Source organism: Sinocyclocheilus anshuiensis, unplaced genomic scaffold (genome assembly GCF_001515605.1).
Source record: "Sinocyclocheilus anshuiensis isolate Anshui unplaced genomic scaffold, SAMN03320099.WGS_v1.1 scaffold283, whole genome shotgun sequence".
Taxonomy (NCBI): Eukaryota; Metazoa; Chordata; class Actinopteri; order Cypriniformes; family Cyprinidae; genus Sinocyclocheilus; species Sinocyclocheilus anshuiensis.
Window position 1 is genome coordinate 4,214,513 of NW_015549605.1, and position 21,076 is coordinate 4,235,588.

At 38.1% G+C, this 21,076-nt stretch overlaps 1 protein-coding gene across 2 annotated transcripts; it reads right to left on the reverse strand.

Moving 5' to 3' along the window:
• Nucleotides 1-151: 151 nt before the first annotated feature.
• Nucleotides 152-20,220, reverse strand: rassf3 (Ras association domain family member 3). 2 transcript variants are annotated; one of them, XM_016447650.1, is made up of 6 exons: nt 20,141-20,220; nt 19,761-20,032; nt 7,918-8,025; nt 5,604-5,859; nt 949-1,064; nt 152-866 (listed from the first exon to the last, which is right to left on the reverse strand). In XM_016447650.1, the coding sequence occupies exons 2-6, from the start codon at nt 19,881-19,883 to the stop codon at nt 717-719; spliced, it is 753 nt and encodes a 250-aa protein (XP_016303136.1). In that variant the 5' UTR covers nt 19,884-20,032; nt 20,141-20,220; the 3' UTR covers nt 152-716. The 2 variants fall into 2 exon arrangements, with proteins under 2 accessions (XP_016303136.1, XP_016303135.1); XM_016447649.1 differs by having other exon boundaries at nt 19,761-20,213.
• Nucleotides 20,221-21,076: the final 856 nt, after the last annotated feature.

Below are 21,076 nucleotides of genomic sequence, written 5' to 3' on the forward strand. Positions count from 1 at the left end.
CAACATCCTCTATGCTCCTTCACCAACTTCCTGAATCCGTTCGGTTCCAATTCCAGCACATCACCTGAGAATGCTTACTTTTAAAAAGTTTTTTTTTGCATTTAAGCCATCCGTTCAGAGACTAATGATTATGACTTTGCTTTAGTCCTCATTTCCTGTCCCTACATCACCACATTCAATCTTCTCTTTCACAAACATGCGCTTCCTGTCTGTTTGGTCTCACGTGGCCGTCAGGTCATCATTTTGTCAACAGCACATCAACACTATCTTTGGTAGGGCACATTGTGTCATTTGGTATTTAATATAAAATAAAATAAATCCCCAGTCCCATCAGTTTCTGGTCGGTAAGTATATTTGCCATAAAATAAGACTCTTAGTAAAATAATAAAAAAAAAAAAAATTCACCCACATAAATTAAAACAGAAATATGTACAAACCACAGCATCCAACAATTAAATAAAAACCAGATCTGATTTCCACATTTGCATCATTCACAAAAGGTAAAAAGAACAGAGAACATGAGAAACAACTGAAAGTGTGAAAGAGGGTGGATGGGTAAATATGGCACCTGAGGTGCATTCTGGGAGTTCAGTGTTCTCATCTGAGTTTCTGAGAACAGGTGTCTGCTTGGCACAGTGACACCTAATAAGTGTTCATTACACACAGTGACCACTAGAGGCAGCAGTTCTACAGTTCCTTCACGTAACGCACTGGCTTTATCCCGGGCCGCCCGTCGCTCTCATGGCCTCCTCCAGTTTCTCTCTGTAGGCGTTGCAGCATTTGGTTATCGAGCAAATCTGGTCCTGCTCCTCTTTATCCAAGATGCGGAGGAAGTTCTGCAGCTCGGGGATGGAAAAGGCATCCCACTGATGAACGAGAGGAAGATGTGTGTCATGACATGTTTTTATTAATATAGGATTCAGATAGAAACCTAAAGTGAATGCTCACCAGGACTTCACCGGTTTGCTGCTCCTTCAGGACAAAGCTGAGTGCATCTGTACTGGGTCCCGCCACCAGACGCAGAAAGAGAGGGTGTTCTTCCTCCGAGAGCTTACAGGTGTATACTGCACACACACACAGACACAACACACACCATTACCATCACAGACAAAAACAACACCAGGCAACAATAAAGGCCAGTTCACACCAACTATAATGTTTTAATAACCATTCTTATTCTTTGATAACAGGGAAGTCCACAGTACAAGAAGAAAATAACGACACAGAAGAATGATATAATTGAAATCACTGGATTTTTTCAAGCTGATGAATGACATCAGAATCCACCTGACTTTCAAACTGAGCGCTCATAATAAATATGGTTATTGTTATAGTTATTGTTCTTGGTGTGAATAGGCCTTCAGGGATCACCAAGGACAACTGATATATATTTTTTAACAGCGATGCTTTAAACTCATAATGCATTCAGGACTGTTTTGACCCAGAAAGGATACATACAAAAATTCTAAAATAAATAAATAAACAAACAAACTTCTGTCAAGACCATCAAAATACACAATTTAATTTATTTCATTTTTTTTTTTAAATAGTTTTTTAAGATAAAACAATTTATAGAGAATTAATTTAGTGAAAACTGCTCTGAGAGGGTTGTAGCATGCTAAAAATTCATTGTTTTTGGTACAGGAACCAAATTTTTGATTTAAAAAAAATGTTTTTAGCAGATATAACCAGGGTTGGAAGGGTTACTTTTAAAATGTATTCCGTTACAGTTACAAATTACTTCATTAAAAAAGAATTCAGTAACGTAATCCAAGTACCACAATATAAAAGTAATGCAATCGGATTACTTCAAGTTACATATGTGAATAAGTCATAAGTAATAGTAAGTAATAGTTAAGCCTGCATTTCAGCCCGGGCCCCGACTTTTTTACGCCCCTAGGGCAGGGGCGGCGGCCAATTTTCACGTCACAGTTCAGATGCGGGCCGGGCCTCGGGACTGTTTTAGTCTTTATTTTTATATTTTAGACATCCATCAATTAGAGATGAAAAACAATTGCCGCGCTGGTGGAAACAACACAAGACCGTGCTACAGTGACTGTCAAGAGCGGCTCGACAGTGTTTAGTGTCCAGCAGCAGAGCGAGCGTGCCGTCAGCTCAGCTGAAAAGTTCTGTGTTCAAATACACGCGATATGCTAAAGCTTGCCGCAAAGCCCCAGCAAAAGGAATTACCATGAATGTGTCAGGGGGAAATAGTAAGGAGATATTTGAATTATTTACTAATAAACTAGTGTTTTCTGAGTCGGTGTCACAAGGATAAAGTTGTCGATCCTGACTCGCCATCTCCTATGCGTCTTTAGAGAGAAGTGCATCTTTACGGATTATGATTATAATGAAAGAGTTTTTTTTTTCGATTTGTTTTATTTCGTTAAGTAGTAATTTAAAGTTTTCAATAGATATATTTATCATGTCTGTGAGGCATCTATTCGCTGCGTTTCAGTTCATTTTTGTGAAGCGCTCCTGTTGAAGAAGAGACGGCAGAAAGCACATCATGTTTGTTTTCTTTATTTTATAAAAGCACAATGTTTTGTTGATATTGTGAGTGCACACAAATAAAAGTAGACCCTTTACAGTTCCGAATTATGTATTACTCTTACCTTTATGAGCAAAAATGACGGTGTATCCACTGAAAAAAATGCAAAGTGATTGCGCTGGCGCCTCCATGTCCTGCAAAGCGCACTTTAGCTTGCACTCTCCGCACAAACTATTGGATATAGCGCACATTTATCTAGGTTTAACGTTTAAACATTGTTATATGCTTGAACTGTTTTATATCTATAGATTTTATTTTAGGCAAGTTGTGATGATTTGAGAAAGCTAAATTGATCAAACATAGGCTCACTGTCTGCCGCTGGCCGCTTGGTCGTTACTTTAAAAAACAAAAATTTGTAACGAACAAAAAATGCTCCAAACATTTTTCTAAATTAATTTAATAAAAAAACTAAACGAAATATAATCACTTTGCCATTACATAAAAAACTGAACTATTTTAATAGCTGAAACAGTAGTAGCCTATAAGCTGTTTTGGGAGAAGGGGAAAAAAGACGGGCTCGGGACGGTAATTCTGATAAGCTGTCAGACACGGGCTGGGCTAGGGCCTATATCTGAGGCCCGTGCAGGGCTCTACCAGAAACTATGATGAAGCAGCGCTAAATATATAGCGTTATGTCAAAATACTCATTTATTTAATTTTAAATTAAACATGTAATCCTGATAGTATTCCCACTTTTTACACAATGTAACTGTAATCTGAATACTTTGTTTTTTGATGTAACTGTAACGGATTACATTTACTAGATTTTTGTATCCTGATTACTCCCCAACCCTGGATATAACCATTTAAAGAGGATGAATTTAGAAACAAAACTTCTCAGAGAGGGTTTCAGCATAAAAACTGTACCTAAGATCCTCTCTGAAAAGTTGAAAAGAAAATTCATGTCAATTAAAGCAGCTAAACTTTAAATTCAGCCCTGAATCAGGTTCTCTTTAATAAAGGCCTGACACACCTCTGTCAAAGGCCTGTTGATCTAAGGCCAAAATTCAGAGCAAAAACAAACTTTAAGCATGAAAAAGGAAGTGCACCACCTCATATCAGGAACAAAAGGTAATTCTCTAGAACTTCTGCGTTTACTCTAGCATTATGGGACATTTTCCTCCACCTAGAGTGTGCAAAAGGGAGCAGACCTGCATTTCTTCATTCTTGAGGAACCTCTCATCTCACTTCCTGTTTAATGGGGGCTTCCTTCTGCCTCCGGCAGCGGTTAATCAGAACAAGCAGGGCTGTTATTATGTCTACACTAATGCGGTTGATTCATGGTCTTTTATATGCCCTACTGCTGTGATTTCACACATGAGGGTCTGTCTGTTTCTGAGTCCGTTTCTGTCAGTTAATGAGCTCTGAGGTGGGAGTTTATCAGTGTCTAACTGTAGCATTTCTTGAAGTCGTCTAGATGGGCTGTTTAAAGAGCTGGACGGCCCCATTACATGCATTAAAACCAGCTGTAAAACCCAACCCAAACACAAAGTGTTGCATATCTGTATCCTAGCGTGTGCTGGAGATCTCTCACGGTGGTGAGATCTCATGAAAATGCTCCGTCTCAAAAAAAATAAATAATCCCAGACAGCCTCCTAAGCAAATATTCCCCCATTGGCAGCAGCACTTATTGGCTCCTACACACACTCCTACAAATTAATTAAAGATGAGCGTTATTGCTCCCCAAAGTACTACGATGCTCAGTTCATCCAATAAATCAAGCAGAAGTGCTATTCAGTGCATCTGAATCAAAGGCGCCATGGCAAAAGAAATTGTTTTACCTGAGTTTGTGGTCTTATTTTTGTATTTGGATCAGTAATAAAATGCAGTACATTAAAACAAGTACATTAGACCGTAGTCTAGAGAATATATTCAATAAAAAAGTGAAATCTTAAAAAAAATAATGTAATTATAAAAATTCAAACATAAATAAGTAAACAAATAAATAAAAATTGCATGGATAAATAGATAATTTCGGGATTTACTTAAGAGTAATTTTGTAAATTCTTTCCCTTTTTTTTAAATAAGGTAATATCCAGATTTTTTTCAATGATAAACTGATAGAGAAAATGAAATAAAAAAAGGATTTAATTTTATATAGAAATAAATACAGAAAACCAACTGTACAGAGACCATTAAAGTACATTTAATAAGAGGAAACAACAAATAAATAAACAAAAATACATTTTTTAAATTTTTTTTATTTTACTTTTAAATAAGGTCATATCCAAACTTTTTCCCATGATAATGCCTGATTTTTAAGCCATTTTGTTTTAGATTTGTAGTCTGAAGATAAAATACTGCATAAAGAAAAATAATACAGACATCTTTCTATTGCTTTCTGTAAGCAAAACAAATGCAGACCAGTATAGTCTGATTCATGAATGAATGACTCTTATGAGTCGGTTCTTTTAATGATTCGTTTCTTTCACATAAACCAGAGCACATTCCAGCCATGTGCTTAGATTACAAAAGCAGGTACTTAAAATCAGTGAGCCATACGTGTGTCTGGCTTCCTGCTGTGTGTGTGACGTCAACGGGGGCTCAGACAGTGGCTGGGGTCCATCAAAGCAGTGAGATGGATTAGAAACAATGACATTCTTAGAGCAAAACCAATGCTGAGCTTCTCAAAAATCCACTGCTCGATGTATAAAGCCAAAAAACTATTCAAAATCAACTAGTCATTATTACTAAACTCAGTAGATGGCCATCCCAACCCTTCCCCAGCTCAGAATATCCCTGTATGGCATTGAAATGTGGGGAACGAGGCTGGTTAGTATCTGCCAAAGAGCATTCAACAGGTCGCCACAGACATCAGCTGTTGTGTATGTGTGTTTACTACGCTGGCATGGTGTATTCTTGGCACATACGTGCACATAGAGTAACAGGCCTGTCCTGAATGTGTGAGTGCGTCCATAAATACACACGCGTTCCTCAGATTGACCTATTTCAGGAATGCCAAAACACATACTGTATACACTAGGGGACCTGAGTCATTACTGTACGCACACACACGCTGATGCATTTTCCGCATTCGTGTTTGGCGTCTCACCTTGGTCTTCTCTGCTGAAGCGTTTGAACAAGGCGAACTTGGCAGGGTTGTCGGCCACGGTGAACTTTCTCAGCAGGGCTTCGATCACCTGTCGCACCGTGTTGGTGCTGCTGATGTGCAGGGTGTTTATGGAGCCGCGCGGAAGGTAAAACGCCTCCTGACCTTTGACCCCTCCTGCCCCGCCTCCTTTCACCGTGATGGGCCTCCACAGGTCCAACTGCACCTTGATGAAGCCTGTGTACATGCCGTTAGTATTCTGCAGGACAGAGACGGAGGAAAGACAAAGACTGACATTAGATTACAACAGCAAAGACATGATCTATTGTAGCTAAATAAGTGTTTTTCTCAAGTGAGCAGCCATTTAGTTTGAGAAAATGCTACATTGCTGTTTTTAGGATGCATTTTTGGACAATTATGAAATGTTTCTTTGAAGATTTCCACTGTCATGTACCTTTCAGAAAGTCTGATTCATTTCAGTGAATTGTTTCCTTTCAGGAAACACTGATTCATTTGTTCAGTTGTCAGTGCACTAATATTTAAGCCTTTAAATATTTGTTTATTTTTTTAGAAAAATACTTAGTAACTATACTGTTACAGTATATATTTCTTTATATATTTTAGTTGCATTTAAAGTAAGTTTGTGAGTCAAATTACATTCATTTATATAGCACAATACAGATTGTTTCAAAGCAGCATCACAGTGATAAGAAAATAACAGTAAAATTTAGCAACGTTTTCCAATTATGAAACAAATACAATTTCAGCGTTAAAGCAGCTCTAAAAAGACAATATTGCCATTATTCAGCTCAATTTAGTTCAGTGTTGATTCAAATAAGTTCTATGACTGTGTTAATGTTCCAAAGTTAATTAGTTATGAAGTGGACTCAATTCAAATATAAAGTAAACTATATATAAAAATAAACAAATAAATATAAACAATATATTATTATTAGGTGATCCTTCTACTGTTTTCGTGGCAAATAAATACTGCTTTGGTTTTGTAAATATTCAAATACTTCAATAAGTGTTTCTTAGTAACTTGTAGTAGTAGTAAGAAGTATAGTTAAACTATTTAATATGATGAATCGCTTGTAGCTTGACAAGCTTCAGTTTCAAAGCATCTTCCTCAACACTGGTGAGCACATCTTGCTGTGGTATCTGACTGTGTCCAGATGGAGCTCAGATTTGAGCTTCTGTCTGTAAGCTCATTAGTTCAAATGGCAGCCGTGACTGCAGGCTACAGGCGAGACACGGGGGGTATAATTACAGCTCACAACCTCCTCTGAAACTCCACCACACTGACACACAACCCTACTGGAACACAGGCCTGAAACTTAATGATCCAAGACACTGTGGACACTTAATGAGGAAAAGCTCATATACACTAATACAAAGTGTTTGTGCCACCGTGGCTCAGTTAAGTCCAGATGACACACCTCTCTTGAAACATGTCCTGTCAGAGATCAGTATTTGTTAAAGAGCTAGTATTATCCAGACAGAAAGAGTCCTGCGATAAGCAGCTGGGCTCTGGACAAAGGTACAGTGGTAAAGTCTGATGTTTTGACATCACAATCCTTATGGCTGTCACATGGTCCATGAGAAGTCATGATAAAATGATTGCGACAGATATTAAAGCAACAATGATAATTAACTCTGAGAATATGAAAAAGAAAATAAGATTTAAAAAATCTATATTAAAAATACAGTCTTAGAGTTCATAGAATTGCAATTTGCATTCATGTTGTGTATGTTTTTTTTTTTTAAATGTTTGTATCATTTGACGTTGATAAAGCTCTTTATTAAAGGGGCAATCATAATTCTGAGACATTGAAATAGAGAAAAATGAGACAAAAATGTATATAAATAATTCATGTCAAGTTTTCAGAAATGCAGTATGTAAATTTTTTTTTTAATTAATGACTATAAAAACATCAAATGGTGTAACTATTGAGCAAAAAGTAATAAAATATTACTTAAGAATATTACAAAAAGATAAAGCTGCAAAGAAAAAAAAAGTTTTACATATGTGTGTGTGTGTGTGTCTAACAAGTTTTCTTAAGTTAAACCAAAATATTTTTCAAAATATTATTATATAATTATTATTTAATTATATAATTATAATTATATATAATTTATATAATAATATAAATTATACACAATCCAGAATTTTATTTCTGGAAGAATGTGTGTTAACAAACACTTCATGTTCATGTGGATGGACTTTTGAATTCTGAAAATTATTAGCGATTAGATTTATGAGTGATTAGTTTTTATTGGTCTATTAGTGGATGATGGAGGTTCACCATTAACTCACCAGTGTCATTTTAAAGTGGTCACGTGACTCTGTGTTGTACTGCTCAACCTTCGGTCTGATCGCCTCGTAAGTGAGATGAGTGCGCAGCTCTTTCTCTTTCTCCACATCCTGGAACACAGAAACACAGACAGTGAATATAATACATTTAGCAAGCAGAAAGGTCAGTGCATAGGTCAACCTCGCAGCTCGTTTTGACAGCAGAAGAGGTACGACTCCAGTACTGCTGAATAATGAAGCCATACAAATCAAAGGCTTCTTTGTCATGAGCCTATCCTGATGGGGGAGCCCAAAACACCCACATATACACCTCCTAACTAGTGACATCCACGTGTCAAATGGAGATAATCGCTATACTTCTCAAATAGGATATCCTGCAGTAAACAGCAGTAGGTAAAAAAAATAATTGCTTTTTCAATGTTTCTATTTGTAATTTAAAGATTAAATACATCTTGTTCCTTGACATCCAATGACATGACCAAGATATGAACCCTTAAAGTGTTTATAATACTTCACTCTCCTGGAACAATATAGCCTTTAAAAGCTACAACTAGCAGAATATTGTATGAAACGTGTACAGTGCACTCTGGTCTTACATGGTCATATCACCAAGAAGCTGATCTGCTTTCATGAGCGCTCCAAGCTCAAAACAAAAGCACAGAGCCCCTTATAAGGGAACAGTCCTGAAGTGACAACACGTTGATGGACAAGGGCCGTCTCAGCTAACAGAGTCCAGAGGCTGAATACTGCGAACTGTTAAAGACAGTTGTAATTCCCCTCCTGCACGGGCCAAGACTGCCTGGAGTGTTTGCAATAACAGGTGGTTTTGTGTTGCGTGCATTGTTAATGAACTTTACAGTGCATGACTCACGCTGTTTTCATACCCAGAAAACATCTACTTAAAGGCTAAAGACCTTTTTGAATTCCTAAGTTTATAATAAAGCCCTAAAGCTCTGAGAATAAACATGTTTACGCTACTTTGCTGCTGTAGTATTAGTGATGTGCAAAACTACTCTTCAAAAAGACTATATAATAATTGTATTATTCTTTCTACGCTAGGTTCAGCGTTCCATTAGGATAACAGACAACATAACTAAATACCTGTAAATAAATAACTATAAAACCATATTTAAGTTTATCATTCTCAGAGAGGGTTTTTCCCATGGCAAATGCTAAAGCACAATACGCTAAAGCCCTCTCCTGTCAATAAACTGATCATTAAAGCAATGCCGATAACAAAATCTAGTTAAAACTCACTAGTGAGACTAGTCAACTATCCTCAACCATCTCAAGTTAGTATGGAAGAACTGTCCATTTGCTCATAAATCCATTCCTGGTGCTACTTTGCTTTAGTAAGGGTTGGTTACACTCTTAACCTGACCTTAACACCCTCACAGCTCTGAATGGGGGAATGCTAAACAGATGAACCCAGTAACAGCTGCTTAACTAGTGCATCAATCAGATATCTTATGGACGAGACTGCTTGGACAGGTGGCTTGTGATATCTAAAAAAATAAAGTTTGAATAAATCAATAAATCAAAAAAACCAACCGTATAAATGAGACCTTATGATAAGACAAATCTGCAATGAAAGAGCTTCGTTTTTCCAGTACCAAGAGGGCCACATTAGCTTAATCCCTTCACCATCCCGACAAGCACAAATGCGAATGGAAAACAATACTTACCAGACATTCCTATTCAAGGATTCGGTCACGTGTTCAGATCAGACCAATTAACTCAACCAAACACTCTTTGATGAAGTCACGACTACAAGCCGAGAGCCCATTAAATCCCTTTTCGTCACAATAAAAACTTTGTGCTTTGTAAACGAGGGGCCAGGAGCGTCTCAGTGGGGCCTGTTGAGCTGTTGAATGCATGTAAGGGATTGCAGCTCACCACATCAGCTTGTGCCGCCTATGGGCTCAGTGATGTGGTCTCCATCAGCTCTCTGAGGGTTGCTCATTAGCCAAGCTGAACCGTGCATGTCGGTCATGTAAACTTTGACTGGTGCCCACAAAGTAATAGTGAGACTTAATGCCCCAACAAGGTCTTTCAACAATGTAGTCCAACCAGAGTTGACGTTTATCTGTCTTTGTCAAGGTACTGTTGATGTAATCCTTGGGAAAGTAGACACCAGCAATGTGTAAAGAACTAAACCAGGAAAGACAGGGTTAATATGGATGTCTCTGCACAGTGGAGCGTGACAAAGGCAAAATAAACACTAACCCGATGAGGTAATGCGACAGAAAAAGCAGCTCTACCTCTCTTGCTGTGAGGGATTGTGTGTCCTCGCTTTCAAGTGGAGCAACACATTGAAAGAGGACAGGGAACAAGAAGAACAGGTTAAAGGTATCCTTGAGGTCCGACTGGTACGTCTTTACTTGTCGAGAGATCAATCAAGGTTATTTTAAATGAAAATTAGTCAAAACAAAAAAGGGAGAAAGTAAACTTCACTCTGTAGGCCCCACTGTGTCCTTGGTGAGCTGATAAGCAAGACCGGAGGGTGTGGCATGTGGTAATGTCAGGTTTTTTTGTTCCTCGTTTTGAGTCATGTGCTAGCCACATTCTGTCACACTTGCTGGTCATGACATACTCAACTTAAAGGGAGCAGGACACATGAGGTGTGACCTGACTGGTTTTTCAGGGGCACTTCTATCTGAAAAACTCTTGACTTGTGCGGATAAAGCACTTGATATCATCTGCACTACTGAAAGATAAGTTAGACGAGCGTGACAGTCAGAAAAACAAAAGTTTCTGCAGACAAGACAATCGAAAGACAACCTGCTTTTTATTTTTAGGCAAACTTTTGCAGGGGATTTCTGGGCACGCCTATAATGACCGCACTCATCGTGCTTGCCAATGTACACTGATGTGCAAGCTGCAATAAAACACCCCCTTCTCATTCCCCCTACCCCACAGGAAGTCCCTGGCCACCACACCTTTCCTCCCCAACACATTCCTCAAATAATGGAGTTGCTGTAGCGAGCAGTAGAAAAACGGTCAATATCCTTTTGCAAACCAAAGGCTGGACTCACTGGGTGATTGTCTGACAATCAAAGGCATAAAAATTACCATTCTGTGTGGCTTCCTACTCAGCAGGACAGTGGGCAGACTAAACTGCATGATGTGATTCTAGAATAGTCAAAACTGCAGGGAGGTTTGCAGAGTACAGGAAATCATGGCCAACAGGAATAGAGGAATGGAAACTAGGGATGCACCGAAATGAAAATTCTTGGCTGAAGCCGAAACCGAACAAAATGAAATACTGGGCCGAAGGCCGAATACCTAACAAGGTTTTTCGAGTTTTTTTTCCCCCATGTATTTTGCCAATTTTTTTCACCACTGCACAAATTAAATAGCCAAAATGTGCTTTTTACTGTTTTGTCTTGCTTTTCAAAGAAAAAATCTATTACAAAACAACAATATTTAACACTGAACATTTTTTAACATTCTAGCAGACATTATACCAACAAAGCACATCTTTCACCCATAGAAAACATTTGGCGCATCATAAAGAGGAAGGTGCGACAAAGAAGACCTAAGACAGTTGAGCAATTAGAAGCCTGTATTAGACAAGAATGGGACAACATTCCTATTCCTAAACTTGAGCAACTTGTCTCTTCAGTCCCCAGACGTTTGCAGACTGTTATAAAAAGAAGAGGGGATGCCACACAGTGGTAAACATGGCCTTGTCCCAACTTTTTTGAGACAGAACAACAGTAAAATTACAATACTAACATTTATGATTGTTTATAAAGTTATTGCTTTTTCTCAACTTTTATTTTGGCGGAAACGTGCAGGAAGTCAACAGCAGATTTATAAATGAGTCATTACGAATAAGTCACACGTATCACATTGTCACGTGCCTTGTAAAAAAAAAATCATAAGAATGTGACTGAGCAACTGAGTACACTGTTACAGCGCAGATTTCCCTCGCGGTTTGGACTTTGAACCCTGGCTACCGAGCAGATAGCACCGCGAGTCCATGCAGCGCTGTCAGAATGCAATGCATGCGTGCATTAGAAAACATGACGTTCTGCAGTTTATTTACTAATTGTTTAAGGCCATTTTGCGATTTCAATTATCATACAGTAACCTGCAACAATCACCCCTTTCTCTTCTCATCGAACAGAGCTGTTGAAATTATTATCATTATTACTGTCTTACTTTTTATTTTATTTTACAGAACAACAGTAAAATTACAATACTAACATTTATGATTGTTTATAAAGTTATTGCTTTTTCTCAACTTTTATTTTGGCGGAAACGTGCAGGAAGTCAACAGCAGATTTATAAATGAGTCATTACGAATAAGTCACACGTATCACATTGTCACGTGCCTTGTAAAAAAAAAATCATAAGAATGTGACTGAGCAACTGAGTACACTGTTACAGCGCAGATTTCCCTCGCGGTTTGGACTTTAAACCCTGGCTAACGAGCAGATAGCACCGTGAGTTCATGCAGCGCTGTCAGAATGCAATGCGTGCGTGTATTAAAAAACATGACGTTCCGCAGTTTATTAACTAAGTGTTTTAAGGCCATTTCGCGATTTCAATTATCATACAGTAACCAGCAACAATCACCCCTTCCTCTTCCCATCGAAGACATGCGATGCAGTACTAAACAGTATCTCGCTGTCGGTGCTTGTAATGATTTTTGCGTCTTTCTCAGACAGTTTTAAATGCTTCCACACTGCTGACATGTTTGCTGTATTGCGCCTCTCACTCTACGCTGGTTGCTATTTGATCGCATCACGTCATTGTTCGGTACAGTTTATTCTGTCTTTTTCGCTTATTATTTCGCTATTTTCGGCTGAATAATTTCGGTAACCGAACATTCGGTGCATCCCTAATGGAAATCACCAAGGAACATGTTGCAAGCTTGGTGAACACTCATGGTAAAGCTCATCAACTGGTCACATTTATGAAAACACTTCCTTCATGTTGTGAAACAAAAATATTGAGTCATATTCTGGAATCTTCGGGTTTAACCATTGGATTTACAAGTTAAGTGACATTGCGTTGCATCGCTCAAGGCACGGGTATAATTAATTTTCCGTGTTCAATTCCATCTCGCGCACAATTCCAAATCCTCCCAGCTTTCAAAGTATACTCAACCGTGGATGAGCACAGATGGACAAGTTTGATACACCTACTTGACTCATTCGGTCAATGGATGGCCGAAGTATACTTTGGCCTTAATGATCCCCGTTTCGCATCTGTAAATCTCTGCAGTCGCAGTAAAAAAATGACCCACAATTGCATCCATGTTTTACACTCATACTAAGAATAACCTGTTTTGAAGCTTCCAACCAGTATTTTGGTGCTTTCGCAACCAGCATAATTCATGAGGTTATCTATCCACGCTGTTCTATGACTCATGGGATCTTTCATTATGAGTACTATAACATCATACATTACACCCATCAGACACTGTCCTTTAACCCTCAATGTTCTCCTAAACTTGTCCTCCTACAAATTACAGTTTCATAACTCTGTTTATGTCTGTAAGGAACGCCAAGGGAACAAGAAGGTATCTGTCTGACTTAGGATTTATGGGTAAGCTTCAAAGATTACTGATAACATAAGATAAAGAGTTGAAGCATAAAACAGGGTGTGGTTTGTTTTGCTTGCAACTAAAGAGAACTCTATACTGTAAAAAAAAAGAAAGTCTGTTGCTTTTTCTCGGAAAGAAGACTCCGTAAGAAAGTGAGGAACTTGAGCCCTTCACAAACCAAAAGGACTTGTCCTTCCTGTACACTACAAGTTGAATATGATCCGGGGTTGATTCACACAGAGAGGAAGTGGAGCTGTCTGACTCACCGTGGTGGCCCGACTGATCATAATAAACCTGATCATAACAAATCTGGTGGGAGTACAGTACATTCACCGAGCTCAGAAATCAATTAAATATACCCGTTGCAGGTCATAATTCTTAGGAAACCTGCCCACTCACCACAGCTATGGGGAACTGTGAGAAAGAAAGAGGAAAAACTTTCAAACTTCATGGCTGGTGCTCATCTGTTGTTTTTGATTGATGAAATGCCCCACAAAGCTGAAATATGAAATCACGAACCAGAAAATATCCAGTGCCAAATCTGATATACTCGGTAATAAATGTAGGCTAAAGGTGGGAATACATGACGTCAAATAGGCCTCTGTTAGCCCTTCAGAGCCATGTCCAGCTAATTTGAAGTTGGAGAGTCTTTCAACAACAGAGTCTTTCAAATTTATCATTAACAGGATGTCGTCTCTGTACACGATTGCTCGTGATAAAAAATTAACCCAGTATGGAGGGTTTTAACTAAGAGTGTACAAGATCTGGCACAGTCATCTTATCATAACCTAGCAACAAAAACAAAAAACCCCAAAACAACAGTAAGATTGTGCACTAAAAATGTCGTGAATCTAACACAAAAAGATCCTGATATAGCTGGGACGATAAGAAGAATAAGAAGGACCTTTGTTCAAAGGGATATAGGACACATTTACCGCAGTGTTCAGCGATGATGTCATTCCAGAGGAGTGATGGCTTAGGAATGATTTCAAAGAAAGAAGTAGAATGAAAGCGGCTGAGATCAGATGTGACACATGCCAGGTGCAGCTATGTGACCTGTGCACTCGGAGAACTTATCCGGTTTCAAACTCACATTCACCAAACCTTATCTCTGCATGGGTTTGCGATGTGGGTATGTTTTTTCTAGTGAACGATTTCATTCAAACAACTGGACTAACATGAAAGTTATATACACACAAACTGATGTCAACAGTGATGAAAGGACTGAAGGCCATTTTAGGTTTTAAAATGGCAGAGATAATGGAAGCTGCAACAAATATTTAACCAGATTAAGGTGCTTGAATAAAACTGCCAACAGTTAGATCTAATGAAATCCAGAAAGCAACGACCCTCGAGGAAAACTCTGGAGTCTAAGCTCGTTTCCTGATGGATCCATATCTCTAACTGAAAAAAAACAAAAACACAGATCTTTAACAACAGAGTTTCTCTGAAATGAAAAATTACCTACTTCATCATGACAACTGTAAATGGGCCAAACCTTAACAAAATAAAGAACCATTCTAGTTCTAATACCACACAACATGTCATGTTAATGCAAAGACTGTTGTTTATATGTAGCAGAGGGGACTTTGAGACTAGATTTATTGCTCCAATTCAATGGAAATGTCAAGCAGAACATTTCTTTTGCTTAAAAACAACTGTTGTTTGATTTTCCATAGATTCAACAATTAATTCCCAAAGCATTACATGTGCTCGCATGTCAGTTGCAAAGTTTATCTGCTGACTAGGCTGAGGTTTTGCGTGACATTCAGCCAATGGTCCGTAACAGCGAGACCAAGAAACAACCACCTTCATCTGGTCTTATCTTCCTCTTTACTATAATTACAGCTCTTCTCTGAGAAACTGCAACCAGATGCTCTACATGTGGATCCACACGAGTCTAACAGAGCCATGACCACGAACAATGAGAGGGAGAGAGTGGGATGTGCATGTCTGTAAATGTCAACTTTTGACCCATTTTCAAAGCTCGAAGAAAAATCAAAGGCCTCTCTGACACTCAAAAGCAATCAGATTGACAGGGGTCTTGAGGCTTTAATGGTTGCATTGACATGGTATGCAACTACTTATGCTGGAAAAGGTGTAGACTTTGGGTAGGAACTGTTAAATGTTTCTGTCATCAAAGGCAGCTGATATAGGCGACCGGAGACACACACCTGAATGATAATCAAATACTCCTCCATGACACACAATGCTACTTTGTGGACTAATCAGATGAAGTGGCAATGCTCTCTTTAGCTGTGTTTGATGCCTGATGAAAACAAACATAGTGGCCTACTGGAGCCTTGTAATCTGATGCTACCCTGAACAGTCCCAAAATAGTCCAAAATATTGCTTCAGACCTCTGTGATACTCTGCATTTGTTTTGATTTCTTAAAAATTCAGGTTTGTGTAAAGTAGGATATGAAATCACTAAACCCGGTTGATCTGTTCATGTTCATGTAACTGTGACTTATTCAGCGATGACAGATGAACAAACACAGTGGAATTCTTTCCATTCTGTGATGCAAGGGCACAACACAAAACATGAACTCAGACAAAACAGAAGCACAAAAAGAGAGTTTGCATGGTATGAACGGAGCAACATGTGGCTCAACGTACTATGTCTGGAGAAAAATTCGTTTTTCGCTGCACAATTGCAATATAAACAGCATGTACGCTTCACAACACCTTCTCTAAACAGTTTTCCCTCATGTGAAGGTCTGACACTACTAGCATTTTTATAGAACATGTTCAGGTCACATTTCAGCTCAAAATCAAAAGACAAAAAAAAATTATAATTTTAATTATAAAATAAAATTTAATAAAATTAAAAAAATATATATACAAATATTATAAAAATGTATAGTTTTCATTCATTAAAATAAAATGTTTACAGTACCAAAAATATTATTTGCACATTACTGTCAAATTCTCATTACTAGATTACTTCATTTACTATACTACTTTAATAGATTACTAGATTACTCATTACAGTATTTAAGTTTTGTAATTCTCTAAATTATAATGATTCTTATTAGACTAATACAGTATTTAAAAAAACAATTATTTTAGCATAAAGGCAGTACAAAATACTACAATGATAAAATCCCCCTTTTTGAGGAGAATTGTTATGAAATAATGGCCCTAAAAACAGGCTTTATTATTATTTGTTTTCATTTAATTTATTTATTTATTGCAACAGTATAATTTTAATAAGAGAATTTTGGAGCGAAATGGCTTTTTTGTGAAATTTACAAAGCCAGGCTTTACTCAAATCTTGTTAAATCAAAATATCTGCTATAAATGGTAAGATTATTTATTATAAACAGTCAATCTTTGCCACAAGACCTTTGCAATGCAGCCTATTAATTCTTCTTTTAAATGCTAAAGCTTTTGGTGGTCCATTCAAGAATTTTAGTGGGAAATGTTTTACCAGTCTATAAATGTCTATTCTGGTTTGTTTGAGGAGATATGGGTAGTGTGAAATAAACATTTAGTTCCAGTTCTGTGAATATTATCGTCTCTAGCACACATATTCTTCTCTTGGCTGCTCGGTCTGGATTTACAGCAAGCAGGCGTCTATGCAGGATTCGTGTAAACTCAGACTGGAGTCAGCAAAGGTTTGCATTAACATCCTCGAGATTTAGATTTAGACATGGAAGTCTTCATCTAATGCTCAGTGAGTGCATGAACTCCTGCAGCTACGAGACGCAATTCACATCATCAACGTGATTAATGATCCATATAATTTGACCGATCACCTGATCCCTAATGATGAATTGACGTAATGACTTGACGATCAGTATCTGATGGCTAAAACATGCCGAGTGGAAATCTCAGGATAAACCTGGAAAAGCATTAAACAATGCATGAGAAACTTTCACAAGAGTTCAGGGCTAAGTTTCTTTGTGCATTCAGCGCCTGTGTTGGCAAAGCATGTGAATATTCAAGGCCAATGACGTCAGGCACAAACCATTCAATGCCAAATGGCGCAACGCTGCCACAAACACTCGCAAAGTGAGTTACTGTAAACATGCACATAACTGCAATGATCTACTGGTACAGTAGTGGCTGCGCTTTTTTCACTCACAGTAAGCACTTTTGAGTTTTTTCGGTGAATGTACAATCGCTAAATTAATTTCCGCTCAATCAGGTTTCTGAGTTATAAAAACAGCCTGCGGACTGTAGATAACACTGTCTTTCTTCAGCACTGTCAGGCCTTTTTCCCTACACTGTCCAAAAAAGCAAAACTCTCTGAAAGCCAGGAAAACTGTTTTAGCAACTTCAACAACACAATTCACACTCTCTCTCAGTGTAAAGATAAACGGCTGCTTAAAAGGATTGTTTACCCAAAAATGAACATGCTGTCATAATTTACTCACCCAAGTTGTTTCAAACATGAACATGTTAGCTTCCACTAACTTTTTGGTTACTGATATTCTTTAAAATATGTTCTTTTGTGTTTAACAGAAAAAAGAAACTCATACAGGTTTGGCACAACTTACTTTGGTAATAAGTCCTAAATGTTTAAACTGCACCTGTACTGCATTCTGAAGTTAAAATTAAGTCAATTAAATTATGCAACAAAATCTCAAAGTTTCTCTGTATGAACTGAGCGCTGTGTCCCACACAAACCCCCATGATCCTGCTGTTTTGCATGCCTGCCCCAGCAGCTGTTTCCCAGGGTCAGTGCATATGTGGCATGCAAGAGGTGACAAAACAGATGAAGTACAGGGCATATCTGCTCCGCTTAAATGTTGCACACACATTTTGTAGATACTAAGTATCTATTTGTATCTTGCACATACTTTGAAGTGCCCTTCTGAGAAAAGCCAGATTTTGGGTTAGCTTTGCTGATGATGAAATAGTTTGGACTGAGGGGGCTTCTTTGTCAGAATGAAGTAACAGGAAGTGAGCTATAGAAATGTACTGGGCTGTTTAAGGAACTGACTCATTCCTTTTTGAGCAATTCCTTCTACAGCTGCTACTTTACACGATGGATGGTCATTACACACCGCATGTGTAGCCTGCACATTCTAAAAGCCTGGAATTTGATACGTCAAGACTTTATAATGGCTACAGACTCAAATCTAGTGACCTCTCTTGCTTTCTTCTAACTAGAGAATAAAACTTAGAATGTATAAAGGACCGAATTGTAACGCTCTCACTGAGCTTGCTGCAATGCATCCTGGGACTGCCTTCTCTGTAAAGGCAGCTTATCTTTGGCAGCAAGCATATGATGCCTTAAAATGCTGCCTATGTAGGCAGCTCACTAGGTTTTGGAACAGAGCCCTAGAAACCCACTAAAACAATCTGCAACAGTTTCCCCCTGGAAGTCACATGACAACATTAACTTTGTGAAAACTTCTCTCCGCTGACATTTTTCTCACAACCGGGTAATTGACAGAAATGTGGGGGTGATACTGTGAATCTTTTCTCTTTGAGCCCCCCTTACTGTCACACATGACTGTGTAGAGGCCATATTCAAATCGCATGTGGTCAGTCACACTGGTTAGTTTTACCAGCGACTGAGACAGGCAATAAAACTGTGAAATTATGAGCAGTTGTCTTTGATATGAGCATGCGGATGTCAGCCAATTGAGAAGCATGAAAAAGTTATTGAACAAAACAGCTTTCATGAGCTGTGAATGGCCTACTTCAACATAACTTCCAATCCATGATGGCATGACGTAATGCTTTTAAACAAACCAGAAGTCACACATACAATCAAATAGCACCCTAAATAAAGATAATATGCATAATAAAACAAAACAAACAAGTGTTAAGTGTGCAATGCTGTGCAAAATCCATCCCGCATCATCTTATGTCCATTCACTGTTTGAAACAGTACTTCCTTAATAAAGTCTGACACAAAAGAGGCATTATCTTAAGGTCATAAATATCAAGGACATGCCTGATGGGATAGCTGCCTCATACTGTGACATTCACGTATGCAACAAGTTAAATAACAATGAGATATGCAGTATGTCATGAATATGGTTAAACTCTATTAATGATTGTTCAAAACACTATTCATGAATCATAAGCTCTAAGAGTTTTATCAAAATTTTAAAAGGAGCAGCTGATCCGACCTGGATACCAATAAACACTATATAGTTATTAGCCTTCATATGTATACATATTCACATATATAGATTATAAATCTGAAACAGAAACTACAACACATGGTTTTGCCATTGTAGCAATATGGCACGAAGGCTTCCATAAACAAACAAAATAATAAACACTTTTAAATAAATAAATATGTATATAATGTACATATATTCACCTTGAGGTTCGTGGGTTTAAGCGAAGGCTTTTTGAACAGGGAAGTTCTTGCGGTGAAAAAATATTCCTCTGAATCCTCTTCCAAACTACTGTATCCACTACTCATGGTGCTCGTCCACGACATTTGAGGAGAAACTCTGACACATCCAAAAACAGGTTTTATATGCGCGCAAAAATAGTACTGTATGATAAAGTCAAACGGGTTGGTGAACCAACGCTGCGAAACGTGAACGCGAGTCGCTGAGGTTCCGTAACCATCGGCTTTATTGCTCCCTAAAAGACGAAACAGTCGGCAAATTGCAAAAACACTTTTCCGTTTCTGGTTAAATACGTTATATCTATAACTAATAAACGTATGAAGTGTGGAAACACTATAAATACTTCAAAACCCACGGAAAACGCGCCCGATCGAGTCCTTCCCTAACACTTTCAAACTAAACTGACTGAGTTCAATATATTGAACCAGAACACACCCACAAACACACACACAATGAGAAACAGTTCCTCATACACTGGCTCCTGTTGCGTCCCCTACCTGCGTACCTGATTAGTGTTAATTTAAATAAAGTTTCTTTCATAAACGGAGGGGGTGATATGATAAAATAAACCAATGCTCAATAAAAAAATATTTATTTATTAGTAGTAATAATCAGCACAAACAATTCTTCCGCCGAGTAAAATAGTTCATTAATCTGTCTTTGGTACTGTTGCCACGCAACGTAGCCTACAGCAGCGGCTTGGCGTATTAATACAGAAATCAAATTAAGTGCGGCGGCAATTTTATAACGGCTTCGAGCGCTTTTCATCCAGTAACAATTGATAGTTTTAACTTTCTGCTGTAATAATGTAATTTTCTCTGCCTGAAGAGTACTACTACTGAAAATCTTTTAAAATGTACGTTTAAACTTACCTCTATAAGTATGCAACATACAGAAGCAAGCTTTCTTATTTTCCTTCTTTTAAACATAGCATGGACTACTTCTCAAGTTGGTGCAGGCCTACCATCTGAGCTAAAAATATAGGTTTGGGGCATTTAATACAAGGCAGTACGCCCATATGAAAGGGTGTAGCTGTGGACCAATGCAAACATGAGGACCAACCGTGTAAAAGTGGAAGGCAGTTTGGTGACAGACTTCTGTGAAAGATGTGTGCGAGATGTGTGTATCATCGCAAGGTAGAACTTGGTCCGGTGACCTAAACTAGCGTGAGAACGACAACTTAAACATTGTGATTGTTAATTAACATGTTTGGACAAGAACCTGTCACCATGGTCACAGAGGAAATGGGTTCCCATCACTTTTACAACTTCTCACGTCA

Coding starts and splice junctions, on each gene's coding strand:
- rassf3 (XM_016447650.1), bottom strand. CDS start 19,883: ATGTCGTGGACGAGCACCATGAGTAGTGGATACAGTAGTTTGGAAGAG. Junction 5,860..7,917: donor ACCACTTTAAAATGACACTG/GTGAGTTAATGG, acceptor TCTGTCCTGCAG/AATACTAACGGCATGTACAC. Junction 1,065..5,603: donor CTTCAGCAGAGAAGACCAAG/GTGAGACGCCAA, acceptor GTGTGTGTGCAG/TATACACCTGTAAGCTCTCG.